This window comes from Pleurodeles waltl, chromosome 1_1 (assembly GCF_031143425.1).
Source record: "Pleurodeles waltl isolate 20211129_DDA chromosome 1_1, aPleWal1.hap1.20221129, whole genome shotgun sequence".
Classification (NCBI taxonomy): domain Eukaryota; kingdom Metazoa; phylum Chordata; class Amphibia; order Caudata; family Salamandridae; genus Pleurodeles; species Pleurodeles waltl.
This window is the reverse complement of record NC_090436.1, coordinates 840,291,329-840,308,548: the sequence shown is the minus strand read 5'-3', so window position 1 is coordinate 840,308,548 and position 17,220 is coordinate 840,291,329. Positions and strand designations below refer to the sequence as shown.

General features: G+C 41.0%; 1 protein-coding gene across 2 annotated transcripts in view; it reads right to left on the bottom strand.

Moving 5' to 3' along the window:
* LOC138287976 (annexin A1-like) overlaps positions 1-17,220 on the bottom strand; it is a 150,690-nt gene that overhangs the window by 67,224 nt on the left and 66,246 nt on the right. For both annotated transcript variants that reach the window (XM_069229037.1, XM_069229046.1), the window contains exons 4-6: positions 16,007-16,101; positions 14,451-14,564; positions 13,061-13,151 (exon numbers count right to left, since the gene is read on the bottom strand). In XM_069229037.1, coding sequence (XP_069085138.1) covers positions 13,061-13,151; positions 14,451-14,564; positions 16,007-16,101 — 300 coding nt within the window. The remainder of the gene's footprint in view (positions 1-13,060; positions 13,152-14,450; positions 14,565-16,006; positions 16,102-17,220) is intronic.

Sequence of the window (17,220 nt, the reverse complement as noted above, 5' to 3'; positions counted from 1 at the left end):
TTGAGGTCTAAGGTTGTCATGTAGTCCTGTAGTTTTAGCAATGGTAACACTTCTTGTAGCGTGACCATGTGAAAGTGGTCTGATTTGATGTAGGTGTTTAGTATTCTGAGGTCTAGGATTGGTCTCAGTGTTTTGTCCTTTTTTGGTATTAAGAAGTACAGTGAATAGACTCCTGTTTTTGTTTGTGTGTTTGGTACTAATTCGATTGCATTCTTTTGCAATAGTGCTTGAACTTCTATTTCCAGAAGTTCGGAATGTTGTTTTGATAAATTCTGTGCTTTTGGTGGTATGTTTGGAGGGAATTGTAGGAATTCTATGCAATAACCATGTTGGATAATTGCTAAGACCCAAGTGTCTGTAGTTATTTCCTCCCATGATTTGTAATAATGACCTATTCTTCCCCCCACTGGTGTTGTGTGGAGGGGGTGAGTGACATCTGAGTCACTGCTTGGTTGTAGGGGTTTTGGGGCTTTGAAATTTTCCTCTATTCCTAGGGAATTGCCCTCCTCTGTATTGGCCCCGAAAGCCTCCCCTGTACTGTCCCTGGTAGCTGGACGGTGTTGCCTGCGAGGTGCTGGCTTGTGTGGCCTGACCCCGAAACCCCCCTCTAAAGGGTGTCTTGCAGAAGGTGCTGTAGGTTCCTCTGCTCTGCGGGGAGTAGAGTGCGCCCATGGCTTTAGCAGTGTCAGTGTCTTTTTTTAGTTTTTCGATTGCCGTGTCCACTTCTGGTCCGAACAGTTGTTTTTCGTTGAATGGCATATTGAGCACTGCCTGCTGTATCTCTGGTTTGAACCCAGACGTTCTTAGCCATGCGTGCCTTCCAATGGTCACAGATGTATTAATTGTTCTTGCAGCGGTGTCTGCTGCATCCATAGAAGATCGTATCTGGTTATTTGATACGTTCTGTCCTTCCTCAACCACCTGCTTTGCCCTCTTTTGTAATTCCTTGGGAAGATGCTCGATGAGGTGTTGCATCTCATCCCAATGGGCTCGGTCATAGCGCGCAAGTAGTGCTTGAGAGTTAGCGATGCGACTCTTTTTCCAGCTGCATCGAACTTGCGGCTCTCTTTATCTGGGGGTGGTGCATCCCCAGATGTGTGGGAGTTGGCTCTTTTTCGAGCTGCTCCTACTACGACGGAATCCGGTGGCAGCTGTGTGGTGATGAAAACAGGGTCTGTAGGAGGTGCCTTATACTTCTTTTCCACCCTTGGCGTTATTGCCCTACTTTTGACCGGCTCCTTGAATATTTCCTTTGCGTTCCGAAGCATACCTGGCAGCATAGGCAGGCTTTGGTAGGAGCTGTGGGTGGAGGAGAGGGTGTTGAATAAAAAGTCATCCGCGACTTGTTCTGAGTGGAGGTTTACGTTGTGGAATTGTGCTGCTCTAGCCACCACTTGAGAGTATGCTGAGCTGTCTTCTGGTGGTGAGGGCTTTGTTGGATATGCCTCCGGACTGTTGTCCGACACTGGGGCGTCATATAAGTCCCGAGCGTCTTGATCCTGGTCACCTTGGCTCATGGTGGTGTGAGCCGGGGAATGTGACGGAGTTTGCGCTGGTGAGACGTTAATTACAGGTGGAGGAGAGGGTGGCGGAGTCACCTTTTTCACCATTTTTGTTTGTGGCGCCTGGTCTGTTTGAAACTCCAGTCTCCTTTTTCTCCTAATAGGGGGAAGGGTGCTTATTCTTCCCGTTCCCTGCTGTATGAAAATACGTTTTTGCGTTTGGTCCACTTCGGTGGATTGCAGCTCTTCCTCAAACCTATGCTTTCGCATCTGAGAGGACAGTGATTGTTCCTCTGTATAAGAGCCTGGACCTGGGTCGGTTCCGGGTTGTTTCGGCACCGAAACCCTGCCTGTATCTCTTTTCGGCTCAGAGGTGGCTTTTTTCTTTTTTGGAGTCGAAACCTCTCGGCGTCGATCTTCGTCGGTGCCACTGTCTCGGCGTCGAGCCGCTTCTACACCGCTATCTCGGTGTTGTTGCTTTTCTCCAGCACTTTCTCGATCCCGAAAAGGCTGCGTGCCGGTGTCTCGACCGGAGTCGGACGATCTCGGCACTGTTTTGGCCTTTTTCGGTGCCGATGGTCGGTCACCGAATTTATGGGTGGAGCCATGGCCTGGTGGCAGTGGCGTCCCCTGGGCCTTGTCACTTTTCTTCTGTGTTGTTTTCGACGTCTTACTCACGGTTCTTTGATCGTCGAATTCCTCGGAGTCCGATTCGTGGATCGAAAAGGTTCCTTCTTCCTCTTGTTCCTCGAACTCTCGGGGCGCTGTCGGCGTGGACGCCATCTGAAGTCTCCTGGCTCGACGGTCACGGAGTGTCTTTCGGGAACAGAACGCACGACAGGCCTCGCAAGTCTCTTCACTGTGCTCAGGTGACAGGCACAGGTAACAGACCAAATGTTGGTCTGTATACGGGTATTTGTTGTGGCATTTGGGACAAAAACCGAACGGGGTCCGTTCCATCGATGTTGTTCGACACGCGGTCGGGCCGACCAGGCCCCGACGGGGGATCGAAAACTACCCCGAAGGGCACCGGAGCGCGTCGATCTTCGATGCAGTGTTGAATCTAACTACGCCGATCCCGAACGCAACAATACCGACGAAAATCTTCCGATATTAACTAACTTTCCGTTCCGAAACTCGGAGCGACAGGAACACGTCCGAACCCGATGGCGGAAAGAAAGCAATCGAAGATGGAGTCGACGCCCATGCGCAATGGAGACAGAAGGAGGAGTCACTCGGTCCCGTGACTCGAAAGACTTCTTCGAAGAAAAACAACTTGTAACACTCCGACCCAACACCAGATGGCGAGCTATGCAGAACATGTGTATCTACAGCGACAGATGCCATCGAACACACATTTATCATAAAAATAATATTGGGGACTGCAGTAATTTTACCACAGGGCACGTTACAGATCGGATTAGAATTTATAGGTAAAACGTGATCAAAGTAAATATGAAAACCATTACTACATAACAGAACTTGATGTTATTTACAATCCTGGGCAAGTAGAGAAAAAAAATGGTTGCTAAAAGGGCAAATGACTGCAATTGTTTAGTGAAAAGCGGATTTCGGCAGAACACCTATGGCTTAGAGTTTGGTGGACATAATATTTTATGAAAAGGTGGCGATATTCCATCTGATGTATTACAAGTGTGACAGCTACAATGTACTTCTAGTGCAGCCACCACATTTGTGACAGACTACCCAGTCCTCCAAAATCCAAATAAGGACAGAGTTTTATTGGAGTAGTAATGTGTATATAAGAAATAAAGTACACCCTACTGTACATTACAATGATACTGCAAGCCAGTCACCGAGGAGTTGAATAACCATACAGAGGAACAAAGCTTAAGGTTGAGTTCTTTTATAAAGTTACGGAACTCAACTGTGACCTGCAATTTCCTCATCATGCATGGCAGGGGTACGTTATCCCATATAACAATACATGGTCACACCATCATCTTTCCTAAAACACACTTACAAACTTGGCACGTAGCCCTTTCATGTGAAAGAGCATGTTTGCAAACATGAATAAAAATAGAACCTCAAGTGCAAAATCGAAAAAAGGATATTAGAAAGTTCAATACAAGTCAGTATCATATATATATATATATATATATATATATATATATATATATATATATATATATATATCATTGAAGTAGTTTGGCATGTGAAGAAACATTCAGAAAGATTTTAGCTTTTCTAAAATTATCTAAGGAATGCAACAAATAAACATGTTCTCTATGCTTGTCGCTGTAAGCTACAATAATAGTAAAGGAAGAAAAACAACATTTCATTTTTGTTGCTTTGAACAGCTGCTCTGTGGCCTCACTTGCTTTTTCACATCAGCCACTGGCTCTGGCAGCAGACATGGTGATGTCAGAACCAGACTAGAACGTGTTACATTTGAGCTTGGACTCCTTTTCTTTATAGTTGGCTACGGAGTGCGCCACAAGTCGGCAATTATATAAGGAATAAAGTACCCTTTGCTGTACGTTAGAAAAATACTGCAAATAACCGAAGAGTTTGATGGCCATATACGGAACAAGCCCTTTGTAAGATTGTCGCACTCCAAGATGAGTTACAATATCCCAACAGGGGGTTAAGTTGTCAATTATAATACAAGGTCACACCATCACTTGTCCACAAACTATATAAATCATTGGTGTGTTTTTTCACATGAAAGAGAAAAGCATGTTTGCAAACACGAAAAATAAAATTAGGATAACTAGTGCAAAAATAATCAAATAAAGTTGTTAGCAGTTGGATAAAATTCCTTTTTTAAGTGCTGCAGAAACCTGCAGACTAACTTATTTATAATTTCCTAAGGTGTGCAAAAATAAACATGTTTCTACAAATATCTTTCTACTTGACACTGCAGAGTTACATCGGCAACATGCATCACAAGTCACCAATTATAAAGAAATTAGACACACTTGTATACAGGGATTGTACAATCCCATATACTATAGGTAGAGTTGTCAACTACCACACATGGAATGAAATCAAGCGTCATTCACTTGTTCAAATAAATTACTCCTCTGCAATCACCTGCCTGTACTGCAGTGACGGGATAAAAATAGTTTATATTCTAGAAGTATAAAAATCTTTAGAACAAGTGCAGAATAAATGGTTCCTGAATCATGTACTGTTTGGACGGAAACGTCTTCCACATGGTACGAGACATGAACCCCTGCCCATCCAGCTGTACTGTTGTCAGGATCCCCAGTGCTGATTTTTTTGGCACAAGCTAACACTGATCATGCATCTGCATCATGAAATAGGCCTGTCTCACGGACTGCGGTCTTGTTGGACCAGGAGGGGTGCCCAAAGTGCTACCCTAATAGTAGTGTACGGCTATTATCTTCACTAAGATTGATGCAGCATGAGCACAATAGTGGCAGCTTACTGGTAGTGATCATTAGTAGTGATAAGGACCTTTTTACCCTATATCACTGAAGTGAGACCTACAGGCTCACTCACCTTTTTAAAAGTTCAGCTGCTGTATGCTTAACTCATCCGTGGTCAACATTTGGCAAATGTGGAGTGCTCCACAGTGCTAGAGTAGTGACTGCGTGATTGTATGTGTGCCTGGAAAGGACAGTGTAGGACTAGAGCAGTACATGTGAGATTGGTGCATGTGCAGAGCATACGTATGCATGTGGGGAATACAGGACACAAAAGATGCAGTGATGTGCTGTGCATGTGCAATAAAAGCATGTACTAGGGGTATGTGTACTTGAGTGAGGTACAATACTTGAAAGGAAGTGTTGTGCAGCAGACATTTGCCGAGTGTGTGCTAATGGAACGCATGTTTTAAAATAAGCACAACCTGTTTGAATGAAAGAAAGCTTCAGTACTGGACAGTATTCCCAGACAATGTGTGTGCTGAATGTATGTGTGCATCCAAAAGTACAATGCATACAAAATTTGTGCTGGACATTAGGCTTGCTGTGGGTGTACACGGAGTACATATTCTTGCAAGGATGCATTATATAGAAGACCCTGGGTTCCATTTTGAGAAGCCCAGACCTGCCAGGTGAAGGCATGGATAGGAGATGAATCCTGTCCAGACATTTGTTGATTGGTGCATTATTGTGAGCTGTGAGGCACACAATGAAGGAAAGGGGGAAGTTCCTTTGCACTCCAAGAGATTGCTCTTTGGTTCAGTGATGGATAACAAGGAAGGAGCCTAGACACATCTCAGGAAGGGAGATGGGGCTGATAAGGGAATCCGTATGGCTGGTAGCCGGATATTAATCTTTGGATACACATCACTGTGGCTGACATCCAGCTGTGAAATCTGGTCACTCCCATGACTTGTGCTGTCAAATCAAGTCACTTTTGGAGTCATACGTGCTGTGCCAGACAACTTTCATAGGAAAATACAGAGAGAAGTGTCCTCATCAAAAAGAAGCACCACCACAACATAAAACTTCAAAGACTCAGACCCTAAATAACATTTGGAAGAAGACTGAGAAGGGGAGGATGAGTCCCCAAATATTTGTCATATACCAAGGAGCCGGATGAGTGTATGAGAAAGTGAAGCGCTGCAAGATTCATCCTGTGAACAGGACTGGGGGAACAAGGCCTGCTAGTCTCCATGCAGGGTAAGGGCACATCACTCCGGGAAATGAAGACCATCTGCCATGGGGCCTGGAACAGTAGCACCTGGCTGCTTGCCAAGCCCAGAGGAGTGTGTGGGGGGTAAAGAAAAAAAAAAAAAAAAAAGGACCGAGGTCGAGGAGGGAGCCACACTGTGAGGACTCCCTGTGTGAGTATTTGCCTCTGCACTAATTGGTCTGTCGCCCACACTGCCTTGTAGCATTGATCCCGTATGGTACTGAATTTGTATGACCAGGGTGCCAGGACTTGTAAATGCCTAAATGGTGACCCAGTGTGCCAGGAGGTGCTGCAGGGAACAAGTCAAAGACTTTTAGATGTCCTCCTGAGCTGGAGTGAAGATATGACTAGTGGGTCTAGCTGTACCAAAGGATCTTCCCTGACGATGACGCACCCTTGTGAGACTCCATTCTGGAGCTAAAGGGCTGAATTTCCCCTGCAGAGGAGAACTTGACTTACCGCACCTATGAGAGTTGGAAGGTGCTCAGCTCACTGCGAAGTGCTGCCCTGGATAGGGAGCCTCCACCCGCAAGACACTGCCGCGTGTAGCCCTAGCAGCATGACTTCTCCAAGAAGGATCTGGTCTCACAAGTGTCTGTGCTAAGGGCACCTGCTGTAACGCCCAACACTTCCATTCTGCAGGAGCAGATAAGACTTGAACTAGGGCCTGTGGGCCCCAGGGGATTTGCTGCTGAAGGTGCTGCAGCACCACAGATACTTTAGAGTAAATTCCTGAAGAGTCAAAAGGAACTCTTGAGTACACTCTAAATAGTGTGCATTCTTTGGATGAAGCCACCAATAAATGGGGGAAAACCCATACACGTTGCACGAAGGAGGGCGATACAGGTATTTGCCTGACAACTACCAGAGCCCTGAGCTCAAGCGGGATTGTGTTGTATTTCTTTGGATGTGTAGAGTTAGAAATAAAATGCTACTTGTTCTGATAAAAGCAACTATTTAGCTGAATATTGATTTATTGTTGTACTGTTTGCACTTTGAGTTAGGAATAGTGTTTACTGACCTGTATTGACAATCTCAAAGTATTACAGAACAACTATTGTGCTGAAAGAATATCTTGAAATACTCATGCTGAAACAGGACCACATCATAACATAGCTAGACCGGTAGAGGACATTCATAAACACTTAAATCCTCATCTTGGCAGAGGCATGTTTGCACAAAGAGGGATGTCACATTTCAGCCACAATTCATGTTCCACTTTGGCAAGATGGCCAGGGGGGAGGGGACTCATGAGACTAGAACACAAAAAAGCAACCATCTGGTTATTTCAACACTATGTATGTGCCTCTTAAAATAAAAACTTCTGTTGCAGATGTTTATTTTTCTCCCCTCCAGCAAAATGTTCCTGATGGAGAAACCCCTTCGTCTGAATGTATGTACATTTGGCATGTGTCCCCTTTCTAGTGAGATCCTACAAATACTCCCACTCCAGACTTTCTTCCAAATACATTTAAAACTGAGTGGATATTGCAGTATAAAATGTATGCTTCATTTTCAACATCATGGATAATCTATGCATTTTACATTACTAACACTCCTTTCCCGCCACAAGACAAACTGCTGCTAATTTTGTCAATTAAAGAACTAGCAAGAAATTACAACTGTAGATGGCAATATGGAACATAAATTACATTTGAGCAAAAACGGATTGTTAATCCAAAATCTTTAGGACTACTAATATAACAATCCAAATTATGGTTGTATACAACCACTGATTTTATCAGCAAGCATATTATTTTGTGATGCAAGCAATATGTTACAATTCAGAAAGGATAAAATAGTTGGTAGTTCAATAGAAGAGTACAGATTTAAGAAAGACAATTCTGAACACAACCCAATTTATAAGTGTATGCAATCCATGTTATTAAGCCATGGTCGGGAATATTATTCATTTAGCATGTTAGCTACAACACTCTACGATAAGAACCAAAACAATTAATGCTGTGCACGAAATCTGCAAATTATGTGAACAAAACATCTTAACCATACATGAGCAATAACCAAACCCCCCCAAAAAACTATAAATCTTTGCTTTACTGTTAATAACTGAAGTGTGAATCAAATATCAAGTTTAGGTGTCCTTCAATATTGTAATTTTATTTATATAGGCTTACTACCCCTGATGAGGCATCAAAGTGCTTTTCGGCAAGTAACATGCTACTTTGGAACGCAAAATGATTAGTGGTGGATTAGTACAGAGGAATAAGAGTATACTATTAATACAGGGAGGTATGATTTAATTTGAGCAGAGGACATGTGAGTCTGTCAGCTGTCTTGATTAGAATAATGGAGGGGTAGAGGAGGGAAGAATCCTGAAGTGTTAATTGGGAGATTTTAGTAGTAAGATGAGGTTTGGGATGAGTAAAATGAGAGATGGAGGACGGAAGAGTCTGTAGAATGGGACTGGGAGATCATAGTAGTAAAATGGGGTTTGGAATGAGTTAAAGGAGAAAGAAATGAGGGGGAATTTAGTAGTGTTGTTTGGGAGATCATAGAAGACTGAGGTTTGGGGTGAGCCAGAATGGGTAGAGGAGGGAAGAATATAGGAAGGGTTATTTTGGGGATCACAGTAATAGTATGGGTTTGGGATGAGTCAAGAGTGGAGAGAGAGGATATAAGACTGATAGAGGTATAGGGTGATGGTGAGACATGGTAAAGCTTTCAAGAGAGTAGTTTGTTCCACTTGTACAGTAGGTCTAAAGTAATAAATACATGCTTACATAGAAAGGTAATATATGTCTAAGGAACATAATATATTGAGTTCTAAGGTGTATAAACAGCCTTTCAAGAGTTGCACTATTTGAAGTTAATTTGTGTACTTTTACAACATTTTATCTTGCCTCAATATTGAACGTGTAGGTAAAAAGTTAATATGAATATTTATTTATGGCGATAGATAAAAACAGACTCTTAAGCATCTAATCAAACAACTTATATAGAAATTATGCAATAACATTAAGATGTTAAGCATAGAATACACACATACAGTCATACATACACCTATACAGATATATACATTTGACCATAAGTAAAATATACATCTGTAAAAAAAAAAAAAAAAAAAAAAAGAAGAAGGTTTAAGGAATATGCGTATATTTTAAGATCAGGTAGTTATTATACCATTTTGTCCAAAAAAACACATCTAGAGATATATATATATATAAGAAAAAAAAAATTATAAATGTTTACTTACACAGGGATATGCAGTCCATTACTGTTTGAGTGTGTTGGTTATGTTAGGAAAGAGTAGCCTTCTGATAAGATAGTTATCCGTAGATCTTATATCTGGGGGTAATGAACTCCATGGTTTGGCTGCTTGAACAGAGAAAGATGTACCACCTATTGTCTTTTTCCTTTATGGTGCTGTTTTGAGGCGGGGTGCCAATATTTAGCAGCGATTGCTTTGCGGATTTTATTTTGAGATTTTATTCATGATGAAAAGCGGTCCTGTTGCATGTATTGCTGTGTGGGCGATAGAAAGCAGCTTCAAGATGGATCTTCTGGCAACCGGTAACCAATGCATGGGGGATGGGGGATGTGGGATGTGGGCTTGTGGCTTTACATGTAGAAGTAGTTTGGCAGCAGAGTTCTGAATGCAGTGCAGTTTTATAGTAGATGGAGATGATCCATGGTAGAGGCCTTTGGCGTAATCCAGTTTAGATAGTACAAGAGAAACTGTAGCCTGCACCTTGTGAGGGAAGATTTTTCATGGTGATGAAGCTTGATCTTGTTAATTTGTCCACTTGAGCTTTCATTGTTAACTTGGAATCCATCATAATTCCATTGTTTCTTACTTCCTTAGATACTTTAGGGGTGGGCCCAGATCTTCGGGCAAGGGACGGAGTGGGCTATCAATTTTCCCATCGCCACTTGCAAGTATTTCCATTTTGGAAGCATTTCTGAGATGGCTCCATGTCATCCACTGATCAACAGCTCTGAGGCAACTGAATACTTGAGTTTCCAGTTTCTTTGGGGCATTCCAGTTTAAGGAGAATTTGCGTCATCTGCATAGTTGTAGCATGCAAGTTGAAATGCATTTATCATTGTCTGTAAGGACATCATGTAAATGTTGAGAAGCATCGATGAGATGATGAAGCCATGAGGGACACCTGCTTTTGTGAACAATGGAGAATGGATGACTTGTTCTGCTTTGAAGGTAGGATGTGGTCCAGTTGAAACCAGTCCCCTCTATGCCGACTTCGTAGAGTTGTTGTATTAGGGTGTCATGGTCATCTCTGTCAAAGGCAAAGGAGAGGTCCAGGAGAAGTAGTGCAGAAACTACATTGTGGTTTGTGTTTTTAAGATCATCCCAGATGGCAATGAGGACAGATCCAGTGCCCCATTCTGGGTGAAATCCAGTTTGGTAGTCTGAAAGTATGGAGTTATCGTCAATGAATTGTGACATTTGGGAAAAAGCTGCTTCTTCTATCAGTTTGCCTACGAAAAAGGTCCATTTGTAATTTTTGGGGTCATGCAGGTCCAGGTTGGTTTTCTTCAATAATGGGCACATGTATGCCTTTTTAACGTCTTCAGGAAAGATTCCTGTAGTGAAAGAATTATTGATGATGATGATTCCTTTTGATGTGACTGCAGAGGTAGATAAAAGAATGTTCTTGAAGGTGTGTGGTGGACAAGGGTCAGAAGGCAGCAGGAGGACATGCATGCTGTGACAAGATATAGAAATTCACTTAGTGATTTGTTTTTGAAGGAGTGGAGAGGCAGGGTAGGCTTATTGTTGGAGGATTTTTGGAAACTGGCTGGTGGTGATACTTTGTTTTAAATAGGGTTCCAATGTGCTTGCCTTGGTTGTGTAACAATTAGCCAGTTTGTCCATAAATTCTCGAGAAATGGGATGAGCTCTTTTCACGCATTTAGCTTTTCTAAATTTGATGGGAATTTTAGAAAAATTCTCCATTTGCGGGTATAGCATTTTGAATTTTGTCCGAGTAGTACTTTTTTTTTTTTTTTTTTTTAAGATTTTCGGATTGATGTTTGTATATTTTCTTAAGTTGCATAGAGGAATCTGGTCTTGAATGTTTGTTTTCAGCTAGGTTTGTTGCAGCCTTCTGATTTGTTATATCTTTTTCAGTTCTGTATTTCTCCAAGCTGCTTGTTTTCTTTTGTCCTATTTTGTTTTTCTGAGTTGTATTAGAATATCAAAAGCTTCCTGTAGACACCCGTAAATAATTTATTTTGTCTAGATCTGTGTTGGTTGTCAGTTGTGTTTCTAAGTATTCAAAGTTGAGTTTGTTCCATGGTCGAAAGGTGGATGTATGTAAGGTGGTCTTGGGTGTAGTGATTTGTGTTTGATGAGGCATACTGGATTTGTCAAACCAAATGTTTCAGTCGTCAAGAATGCACCAGTTTTGTCTGTTAGAAATGGGGTTTTTAGTTGGCAGTGGTTTGCACACTGTCCAAGCAGGGACCCGCACTCTAGTCAGGGAATCACACAGCTAAGATAACCGCTGCTCACCACCTCTTCGTAGCTTGGCATGAGCAGTCAGTTTACACATTACCTCTGAGATAAGCCTATCTGTGTACACACACACACACACAAACAGTGAAACACTTACAGTGAAACACCACAAAAGTACTCCACACCAGTTTAGAACAATAGCAAACATTTATCTGAGTAAAACAAGACCAAAACAACAACAAAAATGCAATGTTTGCAAGCAAAGATATCACTTTTAAAAGATTAAATGAAATTGTAGTTCCATGAAATCAATGAAGCACTTGACTGAGGCAAAGTACCGGAGATGCGTAAAAAACAATGACTATGCGTGCCGCAGGGGAGATGATGCATCGAAAGAGCCAGAGATACATTGGTTCCTTACTGTCGCAGGGGAGGTGACACATCAGTTCCTTACTACCAGACAGGGAAGGTGATGCATTGGTTGGTTGCTTACTGCAGTGTTGAAGAAAATGGGGTCCAGGAATGAACGATGCATTGGTGATGCCGCATAAGTCAAGCTGTGATGCATTAGTCTCACAGCGATGAAGCAGGTGCTGCTTCGGAGTCAGGGCGGTGATTCACATACTTCAGTGATGCAAAACTCATGGAGCAGTAGTTCTTTTAACGGGCTGTGTTGGAAAGCTGGGGCCTGCACTAAAAACTGATTGTTGCGTCAAGCTGGGTCCACACTATGGTGTAGACAGCAGCGCCGCGTCAAATCCTTCCAGTGATGCATATGGTGCACTATATGAAGGGTTTACTAGTAAATCAAATATGCCAATCATGAATAAACCAATCACTAATACAATTCAGGCACATAGCATTTGCACTTTAGCACTGGCCAGCAGTGGTGAAGTGCCAAGAGTCCTAAAGCCAACTAAAAGAGGTCAGAAAACAATGGGAGGAAAAAGGCAAAAGGTTTAGGGATAACCCTGCGAAAAGAGCCAGGACCAACAGTGTCCATCCATTGTGATTATAATTCTTAAATGTGTAACACATACATTGTTACTTTTGCCCTTGAATTATTATGCATATGGCTGTATTAAGGAAATACTATTTTGAGAACCATAACTTAGCTCATAGCATTACTCATACTCAGCATTACCAAGTCAGTGTCGTCTACCATGGAGAAATCCTATCAATATAGACAGGTTTGGCAAAAGAGGTGTGCAGTGCAAATTAAAAAAAAAAAAATTAAAAAAAAAAAAAAATGGAAATCACTGCCAGCACCAATGCATACTATTAAAAAGCAACAAAAATTGTATGCGCTCATTTCCACTGCATTAATGAATTCCAACATAGTTCCAAATTCGACTGAGGTCTGGAAAAAGTATTGTTTAGTCCCACTGAACATTGCGTGCTGTACCAAAAAAATTTAGAATAGTAAAATCATTGTTTCATATATTTTAATGAAGGGTATATAGTAAGATTTATTAGAACGTGAATACTGTACCTTCTTTGTATACTTTGTTGATTTCCCGCATCTCTTTGTTGTCTCTTGAGACCATGATCTCAATTAAGGTATCTTCATCTGTTCCAAGCCCCTTATTACAAGGTAAGCAGAATGCATTTGATAAATGAACACACTAATACATAAAAATGCAATACAAGTCGTGCACAATTTGTTATTGTATGGGGGTGCATTCCCATTCATTCAGCAAGGAACAAGAGCATAATTGGTACTATAACCATATGTATAATAACGTGCTAGGGATTGAACACTTGCTTGGGGGGTGAGACCAGTTTGTTAACTTACAAGATTATGATCAGTAATGGTAGAACAATCATATGCCAGGAGAATGGGAGAGAGTTTTACTAGCTTTATTTTTAGTGCAGTTTTAAAAGGAAAACAAAGTAGCAAACATTTTGCAGAAAAGCATCATAATTTCATTCTTATGTCATGGTCAAGATGTGGCACAAATGGAACTGTTTCTAGCTACATTTCAGCTCTGAATAAGTTCTTTGAACAAAAAGGTTTCCAGAGGTGCTACTGATCTTGGAGCCCTTGGCTCCACAATACTTTCCTGTTAGCTCTTCTCCATGCAGGCAGCAGCTACAAAATGGTGAAAATATTCATTTTTTGAGCCCCAAGGTCTATTTACCATGGTACTAGGCAACCTCGGCTTTCAGGAGCTGTGAAAATACCATCAGCAGCTCTTCTGGTTTCTGAACACAGATGAGCCAGATAACCAGCATAAAGCAGATCACAGGGGTGAGGATGGCATGAAAGACTGGAGAACAATTTAAGCATCAACACCTGCATGCCCAGTGAACGTTTGTACATTGCTCTGATGCTCTTCTACTGCCAGACTCTTCTGTAAGAGACAAGAAGACCAGCCTGTCAACCTGCGTAGCCACATCTTCTCTCCTTCCTGACAAATGACTGATGGAGCACACCGCAGTTCGGCATTAACTGAATTGGGTTTCAAGGGATATCCATTCTGCAAATTAAAAACTACTGAGGGACATACGGATATATCCATCTTCCAACCACCAACCCTGTAGTTTAGAAACAAAAGAAAATGTGCTCACATAATGTAACGTAGGCTTGTTTATCTCCCTTCACTGAGAGCTGTGGAGTTCACAAAATCGGATTTACGCCTGCATCGATAACACAGCCTACATGCCCCTTACCTGGTGTCCCTATTTTATTTATATAACGAATCATAAAACAAATGACAACTGAGTCATAAAAGACGTAAATAATTTACATTAAAATTCAATTATATATTTTTAAAAAACTTGATTTGTGAATAACTTCTAAACCAAAGACCCATATTCATTCCATGTTTCTGCATATTGAGTAAGGTAGTTTTCAATATGAAACTGGGTGATTAATTTACCTTTGTGGAGCTTTTCAGTTCCTCAGCATCAAAAAGAGCAGGAGTTTTTAACAAAGCCAAAACAACCTCTTCAAGATGACTTGAGAGTGCCTTCTTCAGAGCAGCATCCAGGGGCTGCAAAAACAACAAGGAAACAGTAAGAACTTTACTTATCGCAACCTTGGTACTCCTTTTGTCCTTATAGTATCAAAATTGAAAAAAACATTATCAGTCACAGCAGCACAGTAAACATATCACAATGGATGCCTTGTTCAGTTAGAATCAGGAGTGAGGCCAGGAGTCAGCAGAGGACTGTAAAGTAACCACATACTAGTTAGGGAATGGGGAACGAGCCACAACTGGAGTGTTTTAGACTGAATATCAGTTCCCTTTTTGGGGATAAGTAAAAATAATGTTCGGTGGTTGTGCAGCTTTAACAATTAGTGTGTGATAACGTACTGAGAAGATCTTATTTTGGAAAACGTCATGCTTCACATGATTTCACTATTGTGGGTTACTGGATCCTTGAAAGCTACAATTATTAGTGCTTTTGGATCACCGATGTCTTTAACAGTATTATCCCTCCAAGGTACTAACTAAGGCCCATGAATCAAATATGGCGGCCAAGAGAAAGGTATTCGGCTTGTTTGGTGTGACTGATAAAATTGATGTTATTTCAGTCTTTGACTATCTAAAGAGTACTTCAAAATCTGGTCAACATAATGTAATATTTTTAAGCAGCCACTGAACTCAATCAACATCAGTGCTTTTGCCAACCCTGCATTAATATTAAGTAGATTGACATATGGAGTAATACATTATATTTCTTTTTAAAATCATGTCACCTAATTTGTAAGTATTACTGAATCGAGGAGAAGCTAAAGAAAATGTTTGAGCTATTCCTTTAAAAGGAAAGACTTTTGAAAAAGATGGTCCCTTTCTTTTTGTTTGTCTGTGTGTCAACCTTCGCTTGTTTTAATTCATGTCATGGTAAGATTAGGTTTTGATTATGGATACTCTAGTTGTCTGTGCACAATATTAGAACTGAATACAAACTTAAGCAATCTAGCTGTCCTGATGAAGCAACAGAAATAATTATCTAAAGTTGCAAAACATGTTAGCGTGTCTTGGTCATTTAAAGTTTACATAATTTTTCCTCAGTACTCTTCTTTTGAAATGCTATACTTCGTACAATTTATATTATACAATATCAGTGATTTGCAAAAATGTTTTCGCAGGATTCACATGACAATATTCTTTATGGCCGATTTGTGCTTTGGGGCTCAGGAGAAGCTAGACCTCTGCCTCAGCCATTGGCCTTCTCTCCCCTTAATTCTCTGGCTTGACAATCTCCAATAATACATATTCACTTGCCAGGTATACATGGGCAATCTGGCAAAAGATCAGTACTGCACCATTGTCCAACAGCCAAAAGCAGCTCACAATTCAGACTATGAACTTTCATTTCATGAAACAACTCACAGACTATGTAATCATTTTTGTCCAATTAAATCAATCTTGTCTTCGGTGAGATGATATTTAAAAATGTTCTCTCTGTAAATGCCAGATTTACTTACCTTCCCAGTCAGCGATTGGTAGGCAGCTTTGATTTCTTGGCGCTGTGCATTGTTTCTTTTAGTCAGGATATCAATGATGGTTGCTTCATCAACTCCTGAAAGGCAGAACAACAACATTGAAAATTATTTAGAGTTCTGATTTCGGAAAGCAATAATCTTTCCCTGTAGATTAAAAAACAAGCTTTTGTCATTACAAGCAGAACAAATTCACTTTATGGTACTTCGGGCACTTCAAAAACCTGTCCCCTACACACCTTCACAGGGCCGAATCTGGTTGTAAGTGAGGCCATAATGGAAGCCTTCCTGCGAAAGATGAAACCCGAACAAAGGAACCCCCACTATGCACAACTCTGCATGTTCCCATGTGTGAGCTTGCAAACATCGTAAATAATTCATTACCTTGTAGAAGAATTCTAAATTGCATCCCAAATGGTAAAGGAATGCTTATGAAACGGTTGTGCAAAAGGCAGGGCAAGCACAAATGGTACAGGTACATCAAACTCACCATGAAGGTACACCATATATTTTTTTTATTTTCTCTGTAGTATTCTTGCCTCATTATCAAATAGGTGGTCAGAGTGTATTGTCAAAACACGGTGGCGCTAAACAAATATACAGGCCAAAAATAATGGTCATCCTGGCCAAATACAGCACAAGACACAAACTTTCCAGACCTAATTTTTTTTTTAAAAAGCAAACACCTGATACTATACCAAGGAAGGCTTTTAACCTGTTTATATACTCATGCTGTAAGTGTAGCGGGTCATTTATATAAGTCAGATAAAGGGTTTGTATCAAAAACGTCATGATGTCCATCAGCAACCATGTAAATAACTATAGCTTGTTGCTGTACTGCCTTGAGGGCAAAATATGTATAAATGTGGAGGAGCAGGGTCTCAATTACGAAACAGATGGCACTCCGACCCCGGCACGTAAAAACGTAAACTAGTTTACCCCCTTAACATAGACAGGTGTAATTTGCTAAAGGAGATCATGGTAAACACACGTCTGTGTACTAATACATGACATAATCCTTTACATAAACTTACAAATTGTTTTGGTCACACTGAAGCATTTATAAAAAAATATATAATTAAAAAATTATAATAATAACAACAAATAAAAAACACAATAGTGCAATAGTAGAGGAACATTAAATATGGTTAAGTGCTATCACATGTCAAATGAAAAACAGAAAGACACTATCAGCACAT